Source organism: Puma concolor, chromosome D3 (assembly GCF_028749965.1).
Source record: "Puma concolor isolate L17-30 chromosome D3, mPumCon1.1.hap2, whole genome shotgun sequence".
Taxonomy (NCBI): Eukaryota; Metazoa; Chordata; class Mammalia; order Carnivora; family Felidae; genus Puma; species Puma concolor.
The window spans coordinates 74,681,155-74,698,789 of NC_141678.1; the positions used below are offsets into that span (position 1 = coordinate 74,681,155).

The 17,635-nt window shown below is 36.6% G+C and overlaps 1 protein-coding gene across 35 annotated transcripts in view; it reads right to left on the reverse strand.

Moving 5' to 3' along the window:
• The window catches only part of TCF4 (transcription factor 4), a 359,573-nt gene that overhangs the window by 123,339 nt on the left and 218,599 nt on the right, over positions 1-17,635 (reverse strand). For 23 of the 35 annotated variants that reach the window (XM_086683047.1, XM_086683058.1, XM_086683048.1 and 20 more), the window contains 2 exons: positions 4,277-4,406; positions 3,747-3,796 (listed from right to left, as the gene is read on the reverse strand). In XM_086683047.1, coding sequence (XP_086539173.1) covers positions 3,747-3,796; positions 4,277-4,406 — 180 coding nt within the window. Of the gene's footprint in view, positions 1-3,746; positions 3,797-4,276; positions 4,407-4,667; positions 4,687-5,201; positions 5,362-17,635 lie in introns of those variants that run through there. The other 12 variants (XM_086683075.1, XM_086683056.1, XM_086683053.1 and 9 more) reach the window with 3 other exon arrangements.

The following is a 17,635-nucleotide window of genomic DNA, read 5'->3' on the forward strand; positions in this document are numbered from 1 at the left end:
GTGTTTCCATATTGGTGGGCACAATAAAGTCTCTAAAAGACCATGTCTTTGAGTTTTTTATGTGTGTTTGGAAAAAATATTTTAGAATGACATAAGGTGAAAATTTTTTGCTTTCTAGATTTTAATGCTTCCATGTAAATTTCTAAGAATTATGGATCATTGTCCCCCCAAAATGTGATTTAATGGGTATATTTCTCTCTGTATGAATTCACGATTCAATAGGTGTGACTATTAGGCTATACAAAGATAGAAACTATGATGGAAGAGCAGTAAAATCGAAAAATATCAAGTTTAAGATATACGATTTAAAAAAGGAAACCAAAATGTAGAAATCAAACAAGAAGTTCATGTGCAGATCCAAGAAATCAGAGAGTGGTGAAATAAATTCTGGCATCAACAAAAAATAAAGCTTTATTATTAAACTCTCATCAAAAGATGAGGGTTACAAGAAACTGGTAGGTGCCTGAAAAGAAGAACGTACCACCCATCTGAACAGAGAACACAAAAATGTTCTGCAGTACTCAGCAGGGCTCTTGTGGGCAATTAGTTGTCATTTCACACAGCCTTGCCTTTAAAGAAACATCACCCTAGCCCTAAGTACAGGCCTCTGTGGTCCAGAGGGACAGAATTCCTTCCCTCCATTGCGCCTGTTCAAGGCGACCCCTCAGGATGGTTCTTCCGCCATCCTATCACTGTCATGCTTCTTCAGTGACTTGAGGTCTCTAGATGCAGTGCACAGCCCAAACACATTCAAGGATCCTGCCAGATCCATGGCGTGATGTTGGGCCAGGCTTATGTTTCCTCTCTCCCACAGATGCTGCAGTATTTTCAAAAACAGGGCCAGACAAGCCTTGCTCTCCTTTCCTGTGAAGATCCAGCCTAATGGCGACAAAAGAGGTCCAGCCTCTGTACTCTAGTAAGGTCATAAATAATATCTCATTACAGATGTTACAGTTTAAATTTTCTTTCTTTTATGTCAAGGAGGAGAAAGGGCCCATTTCAAAAAGAAAAAAAAAAAGTGAGTTCACACCACAGATTGTGACAGATTTATTACTATTTATCACGGTAAATATGTATTGAAGAAAACATATAAATGTCTTTAGCTAGTCATAATCACTTGAAAAGAAACCTTTTACTATCCCCAGTTTCTTATTATTTGTAAGAAAACTATTCATACATACCAAAGCAAGTTTTAGAGATATCTTACCAGGTATATATTAATTTGAGCTTAAAAAAAAGAAAAAAAAACATGGCAGAGGTCTAAAAATACCGGAGCAAACGTGTTACAGTGACTATTGCGGACCATCTCTTTAGATCAAATTAAAATATATATTTCGTGCAGTGGGAAGGCACATGGATCTTGTTATAAGTAATAAGCAATCCAATGCATGCAACGAAGCTAATATAAACTAAGTCACATTATTGCTATTAAAACAGAGCAGAGATTTTTTTAAAGTAATGACAATAAATAGATGATTGGATTCTGAAATAGACCAAACTTAGTTACTCTTCTGGCTTAAAAAAAGAAAAGTCAAAAAAATAACAAGGATAAAATATCCATTTCAACTGAATTTTCCTCCTTGTCTTTAAAAAAACAGGCTCTACTTATGAGAATGTTCCTTAAGGACCATTAAAACATTTAGCCAAGATAAATTCTCTAAGAAGAGTAAACCTTAAACTGACCATCAAAAGCCAAAAATTAAATAATACAAACTAAATTTCCAATTCTAGATCTACTGCAAAGAAAGGAAAGATACCTTTTTATTTCTCAACAAGGACAACATATCAAAAACACACAAACTGTCAAAATGGCAAAGAAAAAACTGTATCCGTGAAATTTTCTATAGTGGCCAGTTAACTCTAGGAAAATACTTAAAAAACTTACAGTGAAGTAGGAGAGATTATTATGGACAATGATTAAGCAGACAGATAATATCTAAGGCCACACCAAAACACTCCTTAGAAATTGGGTAGATTTCTGCATAATTTTAGCACTGGAAAAAACAAAGTTTGTTTGGCTATGAGGCATAAATAAGGTTCTATAGCTTCAAGTTTTACATGGCTTTAACAGCACGCAACTATTCCATCATTTCAGGACATCTGAAGGTCCACTCATTGTATTCAATACTGTCCGTATTAGGTGCAGGCATGTTTTAAATGTCAACAGCTGTGAAGACTGTATCATTTGAGGTTGTCATAAAAGCTATTAAAAGCTAAAGTTTCATCTACATTAAATCCACCACCAACTTCAAGCTTAAAATATGCTTAGAAAAACCTGAAGGGATATTGGTCAGTTTTAATACAGCACAGAGATTTAAAGAATAAACCACTCAGTACATTTTTAAGTGACTTATTGGTAGTCCAAAGTGACTATTTTATACACAATTGGCAGTTTTATTTACATAATATTTTTCTGTATTTATGGATAATTTTGTGATGCTTCTTCAACATTACCAAGTCTATGATAATCAGCATACAAAATTTGTGTTTTTTTCCTGATAAGACTCACTCTGATATATTCACTTAATAATTTTTTGGATGAGCTGAACTGAAAGCAAGTCAAATACACAGGTGTTTGGGTTAATCTAATCTTAGCACATTTGCAAAACCTATTATTCTCCTAATTTCTTAAAAATGAAATAAAACTAATATGCGAGCATCAATTGGTAATATATTTTCAGAAACCCGAATACCATTTTATTTTAGAGGAGAAGAACTTGCAATGAGGCTTATGAGCATTCTTTTCTAAGAATACTAGTGCCCTACAGAACACAGAATTAAATTAAATTAAATCAAAACTATGTATCTCTCTCTCTCTCTATATATATATATGTATAGATGTATATATATATATGTGTGTATATATATATATATATATATATACATATATATTTACAGGAAGGAAAGAAGAAAGGAAAAAAGAAGAAGGGAAGGAGGAAACAAGAAGGGGGGAGACTCGTATTCTTGTTCTATGTAAGGAGGAAATTACTCAAAGCAATTTGCCTACTTACTTAGGCAAAGACTGGTTTTAAAGAAAATTAAATAAAATCATGTAGGAACTCAGATTTGAAAATATACATAAGAATTGAAAATAAGATATCGCATTTAGTTGGGATCACAACCAACTTTTGCTACGCTGGAGCCTGGAGGGACCTCACCAACGCCTGAGTATAGCTCCAGGTAGTAAAAAGACCCAGAATGCTCTTGGTTACAGCTGGATTCTTCTAGTTGTCACCTGGTATTCCAGACACAAATGGCTACTGATGCAGCTACCTTTGCAGCATTTATTCAGTAACCTCTCTAGAAAATAGAGACATTCTCTCTGCACTCTGGGCTGAAACCCATGTAAATTTTTCCTAAATCCTCTCCACAAATCTCCTTTCGCATGCAAATCCATAAATCATCATAATACCGACAAAGAATTTAACCAACACATGAAACTAATACTCATTCTCTTGAAAGCCCTGTACAGGTAAAACTCCTCGAACTTCAGGCACCTTTTCAAGGCTCTCTTCAGAGCTTAAACTGCTGAATATCAACACAACCACCCAGTCTTCCAGGATACACAATTAATCACTCCAACGTGGGTCAGGTGGCTGGACGTGCAGGTCATTCCTACCTCATCCCCAGTCTAGATAAACACGCTGCTCTGGCGCATGGAACCTCATTTGCTCCTATCTCCCTTGCATCAATACAAAACAGAACAAAATAAAACAATATACAAAGCAGAAACAAGCAGTACTTACTGAAGATGGCAAACCTGGAGGAACTTTTCGAACTTTCTTTGTCTGCACCTCTGAAAGAAAATGAAGAGGCTGTGAGGTCCCCGAATGCCTATTTCCCTAACTAAAACAGATTAAACCATGAAGCCATTTAGATTAGACCAGATTTTCTTAAATCATTACCTTAGCAAAATGTCAGTACTGCTATCATATTTTATTCTGGCAGAAATCGAATTCTGCCTTTTTCATAAAAATCAAGATATTTAACTTTTTTTAAGCTTTGATTTTTTTTTTAAGTTTCCTTATATGGGCAGCCAAGAGAAAACAAGAAATAAGCATACACCAAAATAGTTCTCTTGCTACTAGAAGTTGTTAACATACCCATCCAATGTACTACTGGGGAGGGGTGGTCACGAGCCTGACATTTGAGCAAAATTTTATGGTTTTGGGGGGTGGGGTGAGAATAGGGTGAGAAGGATGGCATCAAAAAAGAGAGGAAGAAAGAAAAAGACTACTACTAATCACTCAGGCATTCAAGCAGAGGAATACCTTACCCAGGGCACTACTGTGAAGAGGCCTCCTTCGGGGGTTATTGCTAGAATACTGATAATACTGGGAACCAGGTTTGGTGGGCGACAGGGTTCCTGGGTTGCCCATATCCATGTCACCTCCAAGGAGACTCTGCTAAAAGGTTCAAAAGGGAAAACAAACATAGAAGGTTAGTTTTTCACATTCACCACCCCCCAACTGATTGTTAGTACTTAAACCACGGCAATAAAGAAAACAGCATCTGCCGAGCTGCAACAATTAAAACACAACCAAACAAAAAGAAAAAGAAAAGCAGTCTAAGAAGCTAGCACGAAGTTTGTGATTTTTCAAATTCTTTGCTTTTGAGAGGAAGGTACAAGGTGATTCTCTTGAAACTTTCATCCTAAGACGACTCACATTTTGATTGTTTAAGAAGAGGGCGTTTGTGTAAGAGTCATGTTTTCTTCATCTACACTTAGGCTCATATCTGGGAACTATTCATGCCCTTCCTTCGCAAGAACTCCAGAAGAATCTGATTTTTCGGACGCACACAACTTCCCCCGACTGCTCACGCTGGGGGTGAGGGTAGGACGCTCCCCTCCACTGAGGACTCTGCATCGGCTCGGCATTATCCCCCACGGATTTACACAGCACCCACAGAAGAGAAAATGCCAGCAGAACCGGGAGCAAATTCAAATCTCACGCTAACTTCCAAAATCATAGAAATAGTAGGCATTCTAAGCGAACAGGAACAAATTAGAATGCCCTCTTGAGGACTACTGGAAGTTAAAATACATCCCCACAGATTAAACATTTACCTGAGCACTAGAAAACTTTCGCAAATATCATTAACTTATCACAGTGTGATAAATGACTAAACTTTCAAAAATGATGACACACGAAAGATCATATAATAATATTACATTTTCTAAAAACTACATAAAAACTTACCCATAATATATAAATCGCCTGATTATACTCTGCATTGAACACATTGTTCTGTTAATTAGTCTGATATGCAAGAAAACAAGTGTAGATACTACCATTTATATTAAGAACAAATTTACTATTTAATAAAGAAATTTTAAAATTAAGTACTAAAAATCTAACTTTATCGTTACTTGTAATCAACTTTTACTGACTGAACTAATTACTGTCCTTGATAAAGTACAGAATGTGTTTTCCCTAATCTAAATTCTAATCACCATGTCACTCACAACAGACTTAGGGATGCTTCACTAACACACTATTCACATGCAAAATACTCTAAATAGGCCAATTATGACTCTGCCCCTGTTCCCTGGTTAACCCGCTGAGAACTGAAAAATTTCACAAGGCAGTCACCAACTAAAACAAAGAGTCCTTGTTTTAAATTAAGACAGTCTTTTTGATTCCTAAATAGCTCAACAAAGTGGCATGTCTTCTAGTGAAAGCAGTTGGTCAAATATGACCCATAAGCTGGAAAATCAAAAATTCAAACCTCCCCTTTCCAGTGCCATATAGCTAAATATCATAAAGAGAACCTCTCTGTTCCAGGGATTTTTTGTGAGTGCTGGATGAGTAATAAAGGACTAAACAGCTACTGATAAGTTTGCCTTCACTGTTTCCAGTTTAAGACTTTTCCAAGGGATACACAGTCAACATTACTTTCGAATAAAACTTTAAGGATGAGATTTTAGTTTTGAAGCTCATTTTGAGCAAAAATTCATTGCGAGTATCTTCATATTTGCCACATAAATACCAGATTAAACCAGGTCATTTGCCAGATAAAAATATGACATCCGCATGCTCAATTACTGCCTCTTCCGAACTTAGGATATCAAAATGCTACCCAATGACAAACTAAAATACAGAGCTCTTTGTAATAGTTTTCTATAAACCAGGAATAACATCTATAACCAGCATAACATCAAATGATTTCTTTATCATTTTACAAGTGGCATTCAACAATTTTAGAATCTCAACCTGCAATTTCACTCTTGGTAAATCTTAGTAACAAAATCTACATTTAAAGCCCAAGTTTTCTTTGAAATTTCCATCGATAAAGCTGTGAATGATTTAAATCACAGCCTCCTCACAGTCTGGTAAATTTACAAATAAGCCTCCCTTTCATGAAAAGAGGAGCTTGAAGGGGACATTATTGATAACTTTGTATCTTAGGCAGACGTTACTCCTCTGCCTTCATTTTCTTTTCCTAAAATAATACAAAATACTCAAACAAGGACTGAGCAGATAGGTTGAAATGCCTGCTTGTCTTCCTAATGAGCTTAACCAGTGCTTAATTCTTGTTGGTCCTGGTGGCAAAGGTTTCCACTCCCAAGAAACTAGATGCACTCAATAGGTCAACATAAAAACAAACAAGCTTGCTATACTGTGTTTTAGCAGCATTCACAACAGAGCTGTGAAAAATATAAAATGATAACTAGAAGATCGCTAACTGGCTGTGGCTGACCTTACTGTTGTTAATGTAAAAGAAAATCATTTCACGGGCCAGTTGTAAATAAACCATGCCCCTAACACTTGCATGCGCAGCCACATGAACTATGGATAGTGACACAGAACTAAGACCAGATAGCACTTACATTTGGTGGCTCATGCTAATCCTTTTTTTTTTTTAAACAAAGCACATTCCTGTTTCTTTCTTTTTAGACCTGTTTGTTCCTTTTTCTTTTTCTCTCAGACAATAGAATCATTCTTCTAAAGCAACAAAAATAAGCATTTCCTCACACTTAAGGGGGCCCTAATCACCCCCCTAGGGAAAGTTAAGATAAAAATATTGTGTTCTTATTGTAGAGTATACTTGTAAAATGAACAATAACCATTTACTATTGTTTGGCCTTTACGTCACACATTTAACTCTCTTTAGCAATGAGAAAGATTAAAAAAAAATTTCCACTGGCTAAAAAACCTGAGTTTATGAACTTAGAAAGTTAATGGCGTTCAATTCAACAAGGTAAATTGAATATGGCACAAAGTGGATAGGCATTCATTTACACGTGAATTCACCTGCATGGTATACACACACACACACACACACACACACACACACACACACACACATTAATGCTTAATTTAAAAGTTAAGTTTGAAAGCTAAAGTCTACTTTCAAAATGGGCAAATTCATCTTTGCCTTAAATAAGATTACAAAGGTTTCAGGTTTTTCACATTGTGCAAGTTCATGCTCTGCGGTTATGCTGGGTCCCAGTCGAGAGCTGCCCGAGTCTGCCAGGAAACACTGGAAGCAAGATGTGGCATCTCACTGAGCTAACCTGTAAATCTTAAACCCATAGTTTACCATTTTCTTTAACTGTCTGCAATGTGAGGAGACGAGCCCTTCCCCTTATTCAGTCCTTACTTTCTTCCAAAGACAAACAATTTTAAGACTTAAAATACTGTAACCAAATATTATATATATATATACGTGTGTGTGTGTGTATGCTTCTATATATATACACGCAGCATATATATGTGTATATATATGTGTGTGTGTGTATATGTGTGTGTGTGTGTGTGTGTGTGTGTTGACTTTGTGAACTGGGCTTAAATATTTTGGGGTCCACACCCCTACAACTGATTCTTCAGCAGTAAGCTATTCCCCACCAGAGCCACTCAAATGCCAAATGCAACATTCTGTGAGGGTCCTTTTTCCATTAAAATTTTTTTGTTTGTTTTATATCAGATGTGGGTCTCAGTCTAACACATTCTCAACACTGCCCCGATTCCCTTGGTGGTGGTGGGGGGGGGGGAGCTTTTTAACATCCTTGATCAACCACTGAACTTTGCTTATGCAACCAAGAATGCAAACCATGAATTAAACTTGAGTAACAGAAAAGCAGCATATATCTCAAATTAGATTTATAACTGAATGGTAATCAAAAATAGAACTAACTGCTTCAAGCTTAAATTATCAACTTTTTTCTTGTTAAACTAAAATCATCTTGCTCTGAACTATTATTTCCTTTCAGTCAGCACTTTAAATGTAATGGGTGGGTGGTACATTTCTAAAAAGGAAGATTATATTTACCCTTAATTATAGATATGAGTGAGATCAGAGTACGATGAATGCTGCTTTTTGGCTTATAATTAATTCATCTAATAGGTGAATGACCTTGAATTTCAGAGTTGGAATCGGGTGGGGGGAGAGAGAGAGAGAGAGAGAGAGAAGAAGAAGAAGAAGAAGAAGAAGAAGAAGAAGAAGCAGCAGCAGCAGCAGCAGAAGCAGGAGAAAAAATAATCTCGGGGGAAAAGCAAACGTGCCCCTGGTTTCTTAGCACTTTCTCTGATTTTGCGTCACTCCCATTACGTTGTGATCCGATATCAGACACAACATCTTGGGGGGATGTTGTAGAACAGAGAAAAGCAGTCTCAGATGAAACCAGATTAAGCTCCTTTTCTGAACTATTGCCAAATGCTTGTGAGTCTAATTCATGTTTGGGTATTCTAGTACTCACACAGCTGCAATTCCATTCTTTCATCACAAACCTAAGTGATGTATAGTGGCTTTGTATGGCGAACTGACTCTATAAAGCCAGGAATTTGGGAAGGCTTTACGTTAATATGGAAATAAAATTCTGAACCACTATAAAACTTATGAATGCTGGATATTTGTATGGGTACCTAATAGACTTTGCAGTACTAAGTGCAAAATATACATTGAGCAAAATTACCAATTATATTTGTTTAGAACGCATTAAAAAAAATCGCAATGGAGGTCATTTCTCCATAGTGAATTCTGCACAGGATCGGATTTTCAAAGACACTGCTGAATAAGATTCCTAACAGCCATGGGGAAGTTTTTGCAAATCCCTGTCGAATAGCTGCTGCTGAATTTGCCATTTTGACCACAGAAGGGCCATTGCTGACTTACTCTAGTAGCAGGAGGGGGCGATAATTTTGCTGCTGTTGGCACTTACTCCGCAACCCAGAATATATCTCACAGCGAAGGGCAATGAAGAACACAGTATTTCCACCTGTGTCCACCTCTGAACTTCAAAGCTCAAAACTGAAGGTCAGTCTTTGGACAGTCTCTATTCCCGAGAGCGGAAGGTCCGGGAATGCACCTTCATAGTTTATTTTGAGTTCAGTCTTATGCTTGGTTTCAGCAAAATAGAACTCTGGAAAGTTAGAAGGATAAGATGGCAAGGATAACTTGTACAATCAGGGACTTAACAGATTGTCATCGTGCTGTGGAGAAATGTAAATTATTGAAATTATCATTTAGCAAAGATTTTTCTTTTAGGGACTTCTGGTCAATGCTTTTTATTCTCACTCTGAACATGCAAGGCCCATTGTAACAAGTCAGAGGCAGAATCCAAACCTCTCGGGGCGCCTGCATAGTTCAGTGGGTTAAGTGGCCAACTCCTGATTTCGGTTCAGGTCATTATCTCTTGATTTCAGCTCAGGTCAGGATCTCACGGTCGTGAGATCGAGCCCGGTGTCAGGCTCCATGCTGACAGTACGAGTCTGCTTGGGATTCTCTCTCACAACCTTTCTCTCTCTCTCTCTGCCCCTCCCCTGCTCTTTCTCTCTCTCTCAAAATAAATAAACTTAAACAAACAAACAAACAAAAAAAACCTCTTAAGGAAAGAGGGAGGGCCCTGAGGTCAAACAGATGGGAATGCACCCTAGCTCAGAAGCATACAAGCATCATGACTAGGGGTTAGTTACGCAACCGCTCTAAATCCTATTTTCCTCCTCTGTAAAAAGGGAATAATGAAAGCTCTAATATAGAGTTACCAGGAACAGATGAAACAACATATGTAAAATGTCCTTTAGAGATGGACTCTGACACAGTTACCGTCCTATGTCCCTCCAATTCATGGTCTTATATTACAATCCACTGATGACTCTTTAAATGATTCCTCAAAAGTCGTGAATGACTGATTGGCAGTGAGGTCTTCTACTCTCAGAAAATATACACTGAGATAATAATTTAGAGAAATCATCATTAAAAAAATGAAAAAAAAGTCAAATATTGGGGTCCACGTAAACAGTGATGACAGCCTCATGGCCTAGAACTACACTGGCAACAAGAAATGGCTAGTTTTGACCCATATTGAATAAAGAAACTGGCCAACAATCAATCTTGATAATTTCAGCTTAAGTGGCCATTTTCCTGGAACTGCCACAAGGATTACTTCAATGGCTCATTTAATTTTGCTTTCGCAAGCGTGAGCAAACTGCTACTGTTAATTCAACTATACGTGAGACCAAAACTAGTCGTACTAAATATTGCACAACTAGATACGCAAAAATAAAAAACGTATTTGATAAAATTTTATCATTGTGATGCTAAATAAATTCAAATTCTTACTACTGCAATAGCCACTGATAAATACCTTAAACAGGTTCAACTTTGTTTTTCTGTTTGCAAGGCCAACTACAGGCATTTAATGAATATTATATGATATTTATCAGGAATAATTTTTCAAAAATTTGTACTGCCCCATGACATCACAAAAAAATAAATGAATGAGGACTATGCATAATCCTCAAAGAATTCAATTGACCTTGAACAAAGTTATTTATTTTCATAGTGATTATATTTCACCAAACATTAAAAATTCAAGTATATTGTCTTTTCCTATAAAGAAACACAACACCTTATATTTAAATGTTATAATGTGATGCAAAGGTTGCCATAGTAACCATTACTTAATGTATAGCAGAGTAATAGTAAAGTAAAAAACTCATGCATTTTGGAATGGAAATTACAACTGCCCAAGGGTTGGTGAGATTTATGCATTCACCTATTTGACCACCTCTCGAATTAAAAAAAAATACATTATTTATTGTATACAATAAAGTGAGGAGGTCTTTCGGTGGTTTCTGAAAATCCATTCTAGAATCCCAAGTCATCTATTACAGATTAAAAGGAGGATTTTTATTTGTTAGTGAGAAGGTAGAAATTTAGCAAAAGAAAACAGGAAAGCAATCAGTAACTTACAATAAAAATGGATTTGAAGAAATCTTATATAAACAATATATAATTCAAGATAACTGCCTTCTTTTCAGTTTATGCTCCTTCTCAGTTCAGGAAGTTTATTTAATATATAATTTGATAAGTGTGCTATAATCACTACTTGCCTTAAAATGTTTCCCTTTAGCAATTTTGTTCCAAAGTAAAAATAGAACAATTTGAATAAGACCTGTTAACATACCAGCGAATTAGCATCACTTCTCCTATAAATATAAACATGTGGCTATAATAAATGTGCTGAAAAGTATATTTGGCCAGGTTGCTATTTTAGTAAAATAAAAAATATCAAAATGTCACATGCCAGTCTTCTTCATATTGGATGGGGAAGGTTCCATTTCAAGGTTGTTGTAAATGACATCCTCTCTAGTAAGGATTTATAAAAACATTTTTATGTTGAGACTGTCCTCATGGAGGACAGGATCTAGGGTCTCATTCATCTGCTTACCCAGCACCTCACATAGTTCTCAAAGTCTAATGGCCAACGTAAAAGATTTACTAAAATGAAGTATCCTGATAACGAGCTGAACTTGTAAATGAGGAGACAAGCCTAGCACATGACATGAGGAGACTGAGGTTACCTGGAGAAGCCGTGAATGCCTAACGGAATTTCAAATCATTGTGCAATTCTTTAAGTTCTGACTATCCTTGCAAAGCTGTCCATGGCCCCATCCTTCCCGTGGGTCTGCTTTTGATGTACATTAACAGTTTACTCCCAAAGTGCTCTCTTGAATACATGGCTTATCAAGAATATGTGGCCACGAAGGCCAAACAAATTTATACGCGAGTTAAAAGGGAGAATGGCTTCTTCAGTGTTAACTCCCTATTGTGCCTAGCATAGAGACCTGCCATGGCAAACGCTCACTAAGTATTGAACGCAGAACTACTGCTATTAATCAAATCAAGGACTTAAACGACTATTCTGTGTGTTTTTTTTAAACCTTTTTTCTAGCACAGATGTATTCCATTAGTCATTTCAATTACTGTTACTGCTGATAATAATAGTAGCAATGGTAGTGATAGCAGAGGAGGAGAAGGGGGGGGAATATGAAATAAGAGTAGTGATAAGGGTAATAGGAATAAGTAGTAGCTATTACACCTGAGTGTCTGGTAAGAGCCAAGCACGGCTGCAGATCCTTTCCATGCTAATAAGGCAGAAGATACGACCCCCCATTGTGCACACGGGGACATTCAGAGTGGGAACATGGCCTGACCAAGGATAGACATGTGGCTGGCAAGCAATACAAACAGGATGAGAATTCGGTCACGTTTGCCTTCAAAGCCTGTGCTTGTCCTCAACTCCACACACTTCCTCCCTCCATTGTGTGCACTTGGTTTTTCTTGCCCTCACTCCGACCGTTAGGAGGAGTCAACCTGTTTCTCTTCAGTTCATTTTTAACACCAAAAGTTCATCTCTCAAATTTCCTCCAGAGGAGCCTCTACCTCAGTAGGGGAGGACAGACTTGGGTGTGAGTACCACTTTCCCCTGGATAACCCTGGACAATCTGCCTAACCTCTATAGCCTTGAGGTTCTTTGTCTGGGAGGAATAGTATTATTATACCTACCCATTGCAAGAATTAACCTAGATAATATAAAGTGCTCATCAGCAAAGTTTCTATCACTTGCTCAGCCTTTGTTAGTTGAGAAGGAGCATTGTCATATACGTTGTATATCTAAAATACCGTACTATAAATTAATACAATATATATTATGTAACATCATTATATAAGTCAGAATGTAACATGATAGATTATTGGCTGTAAGTAATACACATGTGTATTACCTATTTTTAACAGGCCAAGAACGAGGACCTGTCAGGCTATAAACAAGTCCTCTTGAACAATGGAAATGTCACTTCTCGAGTCTGAAATTTCCACTGCCCTTGCTTCTGCTCTACCCAGCCCCTTGGCATTCATTTCTTTAAAAAAAAATTATATTAGTCTTTATTTTGTTAAGTTTTTATTTTCATTCCAGTTAGTTAACATGTAGTGTAATACTAGTTTGAAGTGTACAACAGAGTAATTCGATCTGCCCATACATCACCCTGTGCTCATCACAAATGCACTCCTTAATCCCCATCACCTATTTAATCTTGCCATTCATTTCAGACCTCGATTTCCACAATGCAGTCAATTGTCTCTTCCAGTGAAGTTCAAATTCCTTTTTTTTTCTATTTTATTGCTATTTCTTTTTCCACTCAGTCTTCTTGCATTTCAACCCACTTCCTTCTAGACTTTTCCTTCTACTTCATCTGAAAACATTCATCTGCTGTAACATTTCTCATCTTGTATGGCAAGTGTTCATGCATCCGATTTCTCCTTGCTAGTCTGGGCGTTCCTCAAGGGCAGAAAGTGAGCCTCAATCATCTCTGTATTCCTGGCATCTAGCACAGTAGGCCGGGTACATAGTATATTTTCAATAAATGCCAACTGGATTAATTAATTCATAAATTGATTGCTAACGATATCTGCATGATTATAGTGGTTACTGTCATGAAGATAAGGTCCCCATCTCTATCCCAGCAGACATAAAACTCCTACACCTCTATATTCAGTCTTGCCCTTAGCTCTCCTCCTGTGCCTCTGAAGTGGTTTTGAAAAATGCCACCTCTTGAATGCTTCATAAAAAAACAAAACCTAAAATTTAATTCGTAATATGTGAAAGACTAAACACATCTTTTCCACAAGACTTCTGCTGCTTCCTAATTATTCTCGTGGCCCTTTAAAATAGATTAGAAGAGTCAGAATTTGTACAGTCTGTGAAGAAATTAGTTGTACGTTCATCTAAATGCACACATAATGGTTGACATTTGGTTGAAAACTGGTGGGACTGCTCCGGATATGTTTTCAAATGTTTTACCGCTCATCCAGCTTGGGTACTGCAGACACTACCGGGGGGGGGGGGGGGGAACAGATTCAGTGGTATCACACACCTCTAGTAGAAAAGACAGTGCAGGAGAGAGGGGATCGAAGACACAGCGAGGAAAAGAGGGATGGCTTGTGGAGAGTTCTGAAGAAGACAGTTATCCTGGGGAGCATGGCATATAAAACAGGCTGGCAGAACTTGAAATTACTCTCCTTAGCAGATAGTGGGGAAGTCTTGACATGATATTTAGCCCTGGGATTCTGATTTCTTAACTGTGGATAATAGGTTGGGTCAGACAGCATCAAGAGATAGTAGGTGCTCAATGCAGTTGAGTGGAAATGGCCATAGTAGACTGGAGCTAGAAATAACATAATCAAGGCAACAACTTCAACACTGAGCTTCCACAGGATAAAAATTGGGGGCACTTATCTTCACAGGAGTGATATGACCTAAACTTTCTTAGACTATTCATGCACCAATTTGTCTCAACTCTTCTAATTCAGTGAACTCTTCCAGAATGCCACCACTAAATACCAAGAACACTGTTCTAAGATAAAGGTCATTAAGTATTTTCTTAAAGAGCCAGACAGAAAACATTTTAGTCTTTGCTAGCCATATGGTCTCTGTTTCAACTACTCAACTCTGCTGTTGTAGCACTAAATCAGCCATGCAGAATATGTAAATGAACAGGTGAGGCTGTGTTCCAATAAAACTTTATTTATAAGGATGGCTGTGTGTATTTATAAGATTTGGCTCCAGGCCATAGTTTGCTGACCCATTTTCTAAGATGAAAGTACAGTGTTTTTTAGGACGTATCTCCAAAGTTCAATTATTTTGCCACGGTGAAAATGCCATGAAGTTTTATAGATGCCCTCTTCACCCTTTACTCTCCCCATCACCCCATGCCCACCAAGAATGTTTATATACTGCTATCAGAATTTAGGCTTTTTAAGCCCTGAGCTGCCCCTGTTCTCTCAGCAGAAAACCTGTCAGAGCTTACAAACACTCCCCTCCCCTCCCAATACCCACCTCACAGCCAATTTAGCTCCAGTCTACTAATCAGGCTTCTCTTTCCTCTTGCACACGTTTGGCACTTACTGTGCACTGAGCACTTAACTGTGAACCAGTCACTGTTCTAGGCACTGGGGACACAGAACCTCTTCACCCATATCCTCCCCTCAGCTTGGCTTAAGTACAATGCGAGTCACATGGTGTGGAGCCTCCTCCCACTGCCTTCTCTCCCATCATCTCCAGCCACTGTCAACTTCAGAGCTCCAGCCTCGACCTGCACAGTGACCTGCCCCCTCTTTTGAAACTCCATTCAGAACTCACTTACTCTATAGAATCTTCTGCAGGCAAACTAACCAGTCCTCAACCTTTCAGTTTACTCAATACTCACACGCATGTTTTATAAGGAGCCTTCAATCTTTACGGGCAAGACGATATTCTAACAATAAGCAATCAACTGGCTTTACAGAGCTAGGAAAGGATTATGATTTTTAACTTTCCTAATAGTAACTGTAGAGCATTTATATCCATCTGTACTCTATTTTCTCTCTGAGGATGTAGGACAGGCATATATTTTGTTATGTTTTCTCAAATTCTTCATTATAAATATATTTAGATATTCAGCATATGACACTGACTCTCTGAACTAGTTCACAAGGCAGTTTAACAAAAATCATGAAAGGATTCAGATTCAGCAGCACAAACACTTCCAAAACACCAAAATACTCTCATATATCAATTTTAAAAGGAATTGGTTACTTTAATCTTTTCACACAAATATTTTGCAGAAAAGTACTTGCATAAAATTAATCTGGTGATTCAAAATTAAATTAGACTTCGAATGCAAATCCAAACAAAATGCCAAATAGAAAAAAAATGGGTGGGGACAGGGAGAACATGGAATCTTGAAATGATTCTAAATTTTATCTGGAAAACTAAATGCATGATAATTATAGCTAAGAAAATTTTTACAAAGAAATGAATTGAGAAAACCTACTACATATACATACACACATACATACACATACATACACACATACACATACATACATATACATATACATATACATATACATATACATATACATATACAAATTTTAAGCAAAGTAAATTAAGACAATTTAGTACTGTTGCCAGAAGGGACAGACACAGCAATGGAAGTACGTATAGACAGATTTATGATTAAGCTGTCATTTAAAAATCAATGAGGAAACAAGAAATTGTTCAATAAATAGTACCAGAAGTTTGTTCAGCATTTGAAAAAAAAAATGTAAGCAAGTCTTTGCTTCCCATTTTATATCAAAATGTAATTAAATGGTTAAAACATAAAGGCAAGAAAATACATATAAGGAGATTTTTTAAAATTTTAAAATAGAGGAGGGCTTTGTCTATGACATTAGATGTAGAAAAATTAAAGAAACATTAAAACCTATGACTACATAATTATTTTTTAAAACATTATGCATGCAGAAAAAAAGTTTAGAAAATCCTTGCAATAAATAATTCAAAGGAAAGATAAATACCCTCAATAAATAAAAAGCTCCTTCAGTTGCAATAAAAAATCATGAACTATTCTTTTATAGAAAGAATAAATTTGAAATTTGGCAATAAATATATGAAAAGACATTTGGCAAGTGACAATAAGACAAATTTTCAGCTGTCAGAGAGGAAGTTCACTTTCATATATAGCTAATAAGAATGTAAACTGGTAAAAACTCTCTGGAAGGAAATTTAAAATGGGTGGCTCAGTCAGTGAAGTGTCCAATTCTTGATTTTGGCTCAGATCATGAACTCACAGTTTGTGAGATCAAGCCCCATGTGGGGCTCTGTGCTGACAGTGCGTGGAGCCTATTTGGAATTCTTTCTGTCTCCGTTCTTCCCCCACTCACACACAACCTCTCTCTCTCTCTCAAAATGAATAAATAAACTTAAAAAAAATGTACAGCAAAATTTTAAAAGCACATGACTTTGAATTTTCAATTCTAGAATTTTAACCGAAGAATAAACTTGGACAAGTATATAAAAATCTATGTGCAAAGATGTACATGGCAACTTTGTGTTTATGAAAATTTGCAATATCCTAGCAGAATTTTTGTTAAATAAATGAATAAGTATGAAATGATGTGATAAATTCACATTTAAAGAAAAAACATGTTTTAAAAATGTAGCACCTATAGTGTATGATCAATTATTCCAAAAAGTACCCAAAGATTTAACAATTTTCTAACAATTCCTCCACAACTGCTTAGTCAAATCATGATGTTTTATGAGAATATCTCTTATTTTGGCAAATTCCATTGCTTACATTTTTAATAAGTAATACTCTTTTTTTTTTAAATAAGTAACAATCTTGAATAGCTTCATGGAGTAGAGTTCTGCAAGATAATTTTACATAGCAGGAAATGAAGAATGGAGATTATCTTCATTTCAGAAATATTTCCTGAACTTTGTTTATAACAAGATAAAGAATAATCTGATTCTATTTGTGCATGCACAGCCCAGGTGAAAGCTGCCACAGGGATTTATCAGATATTT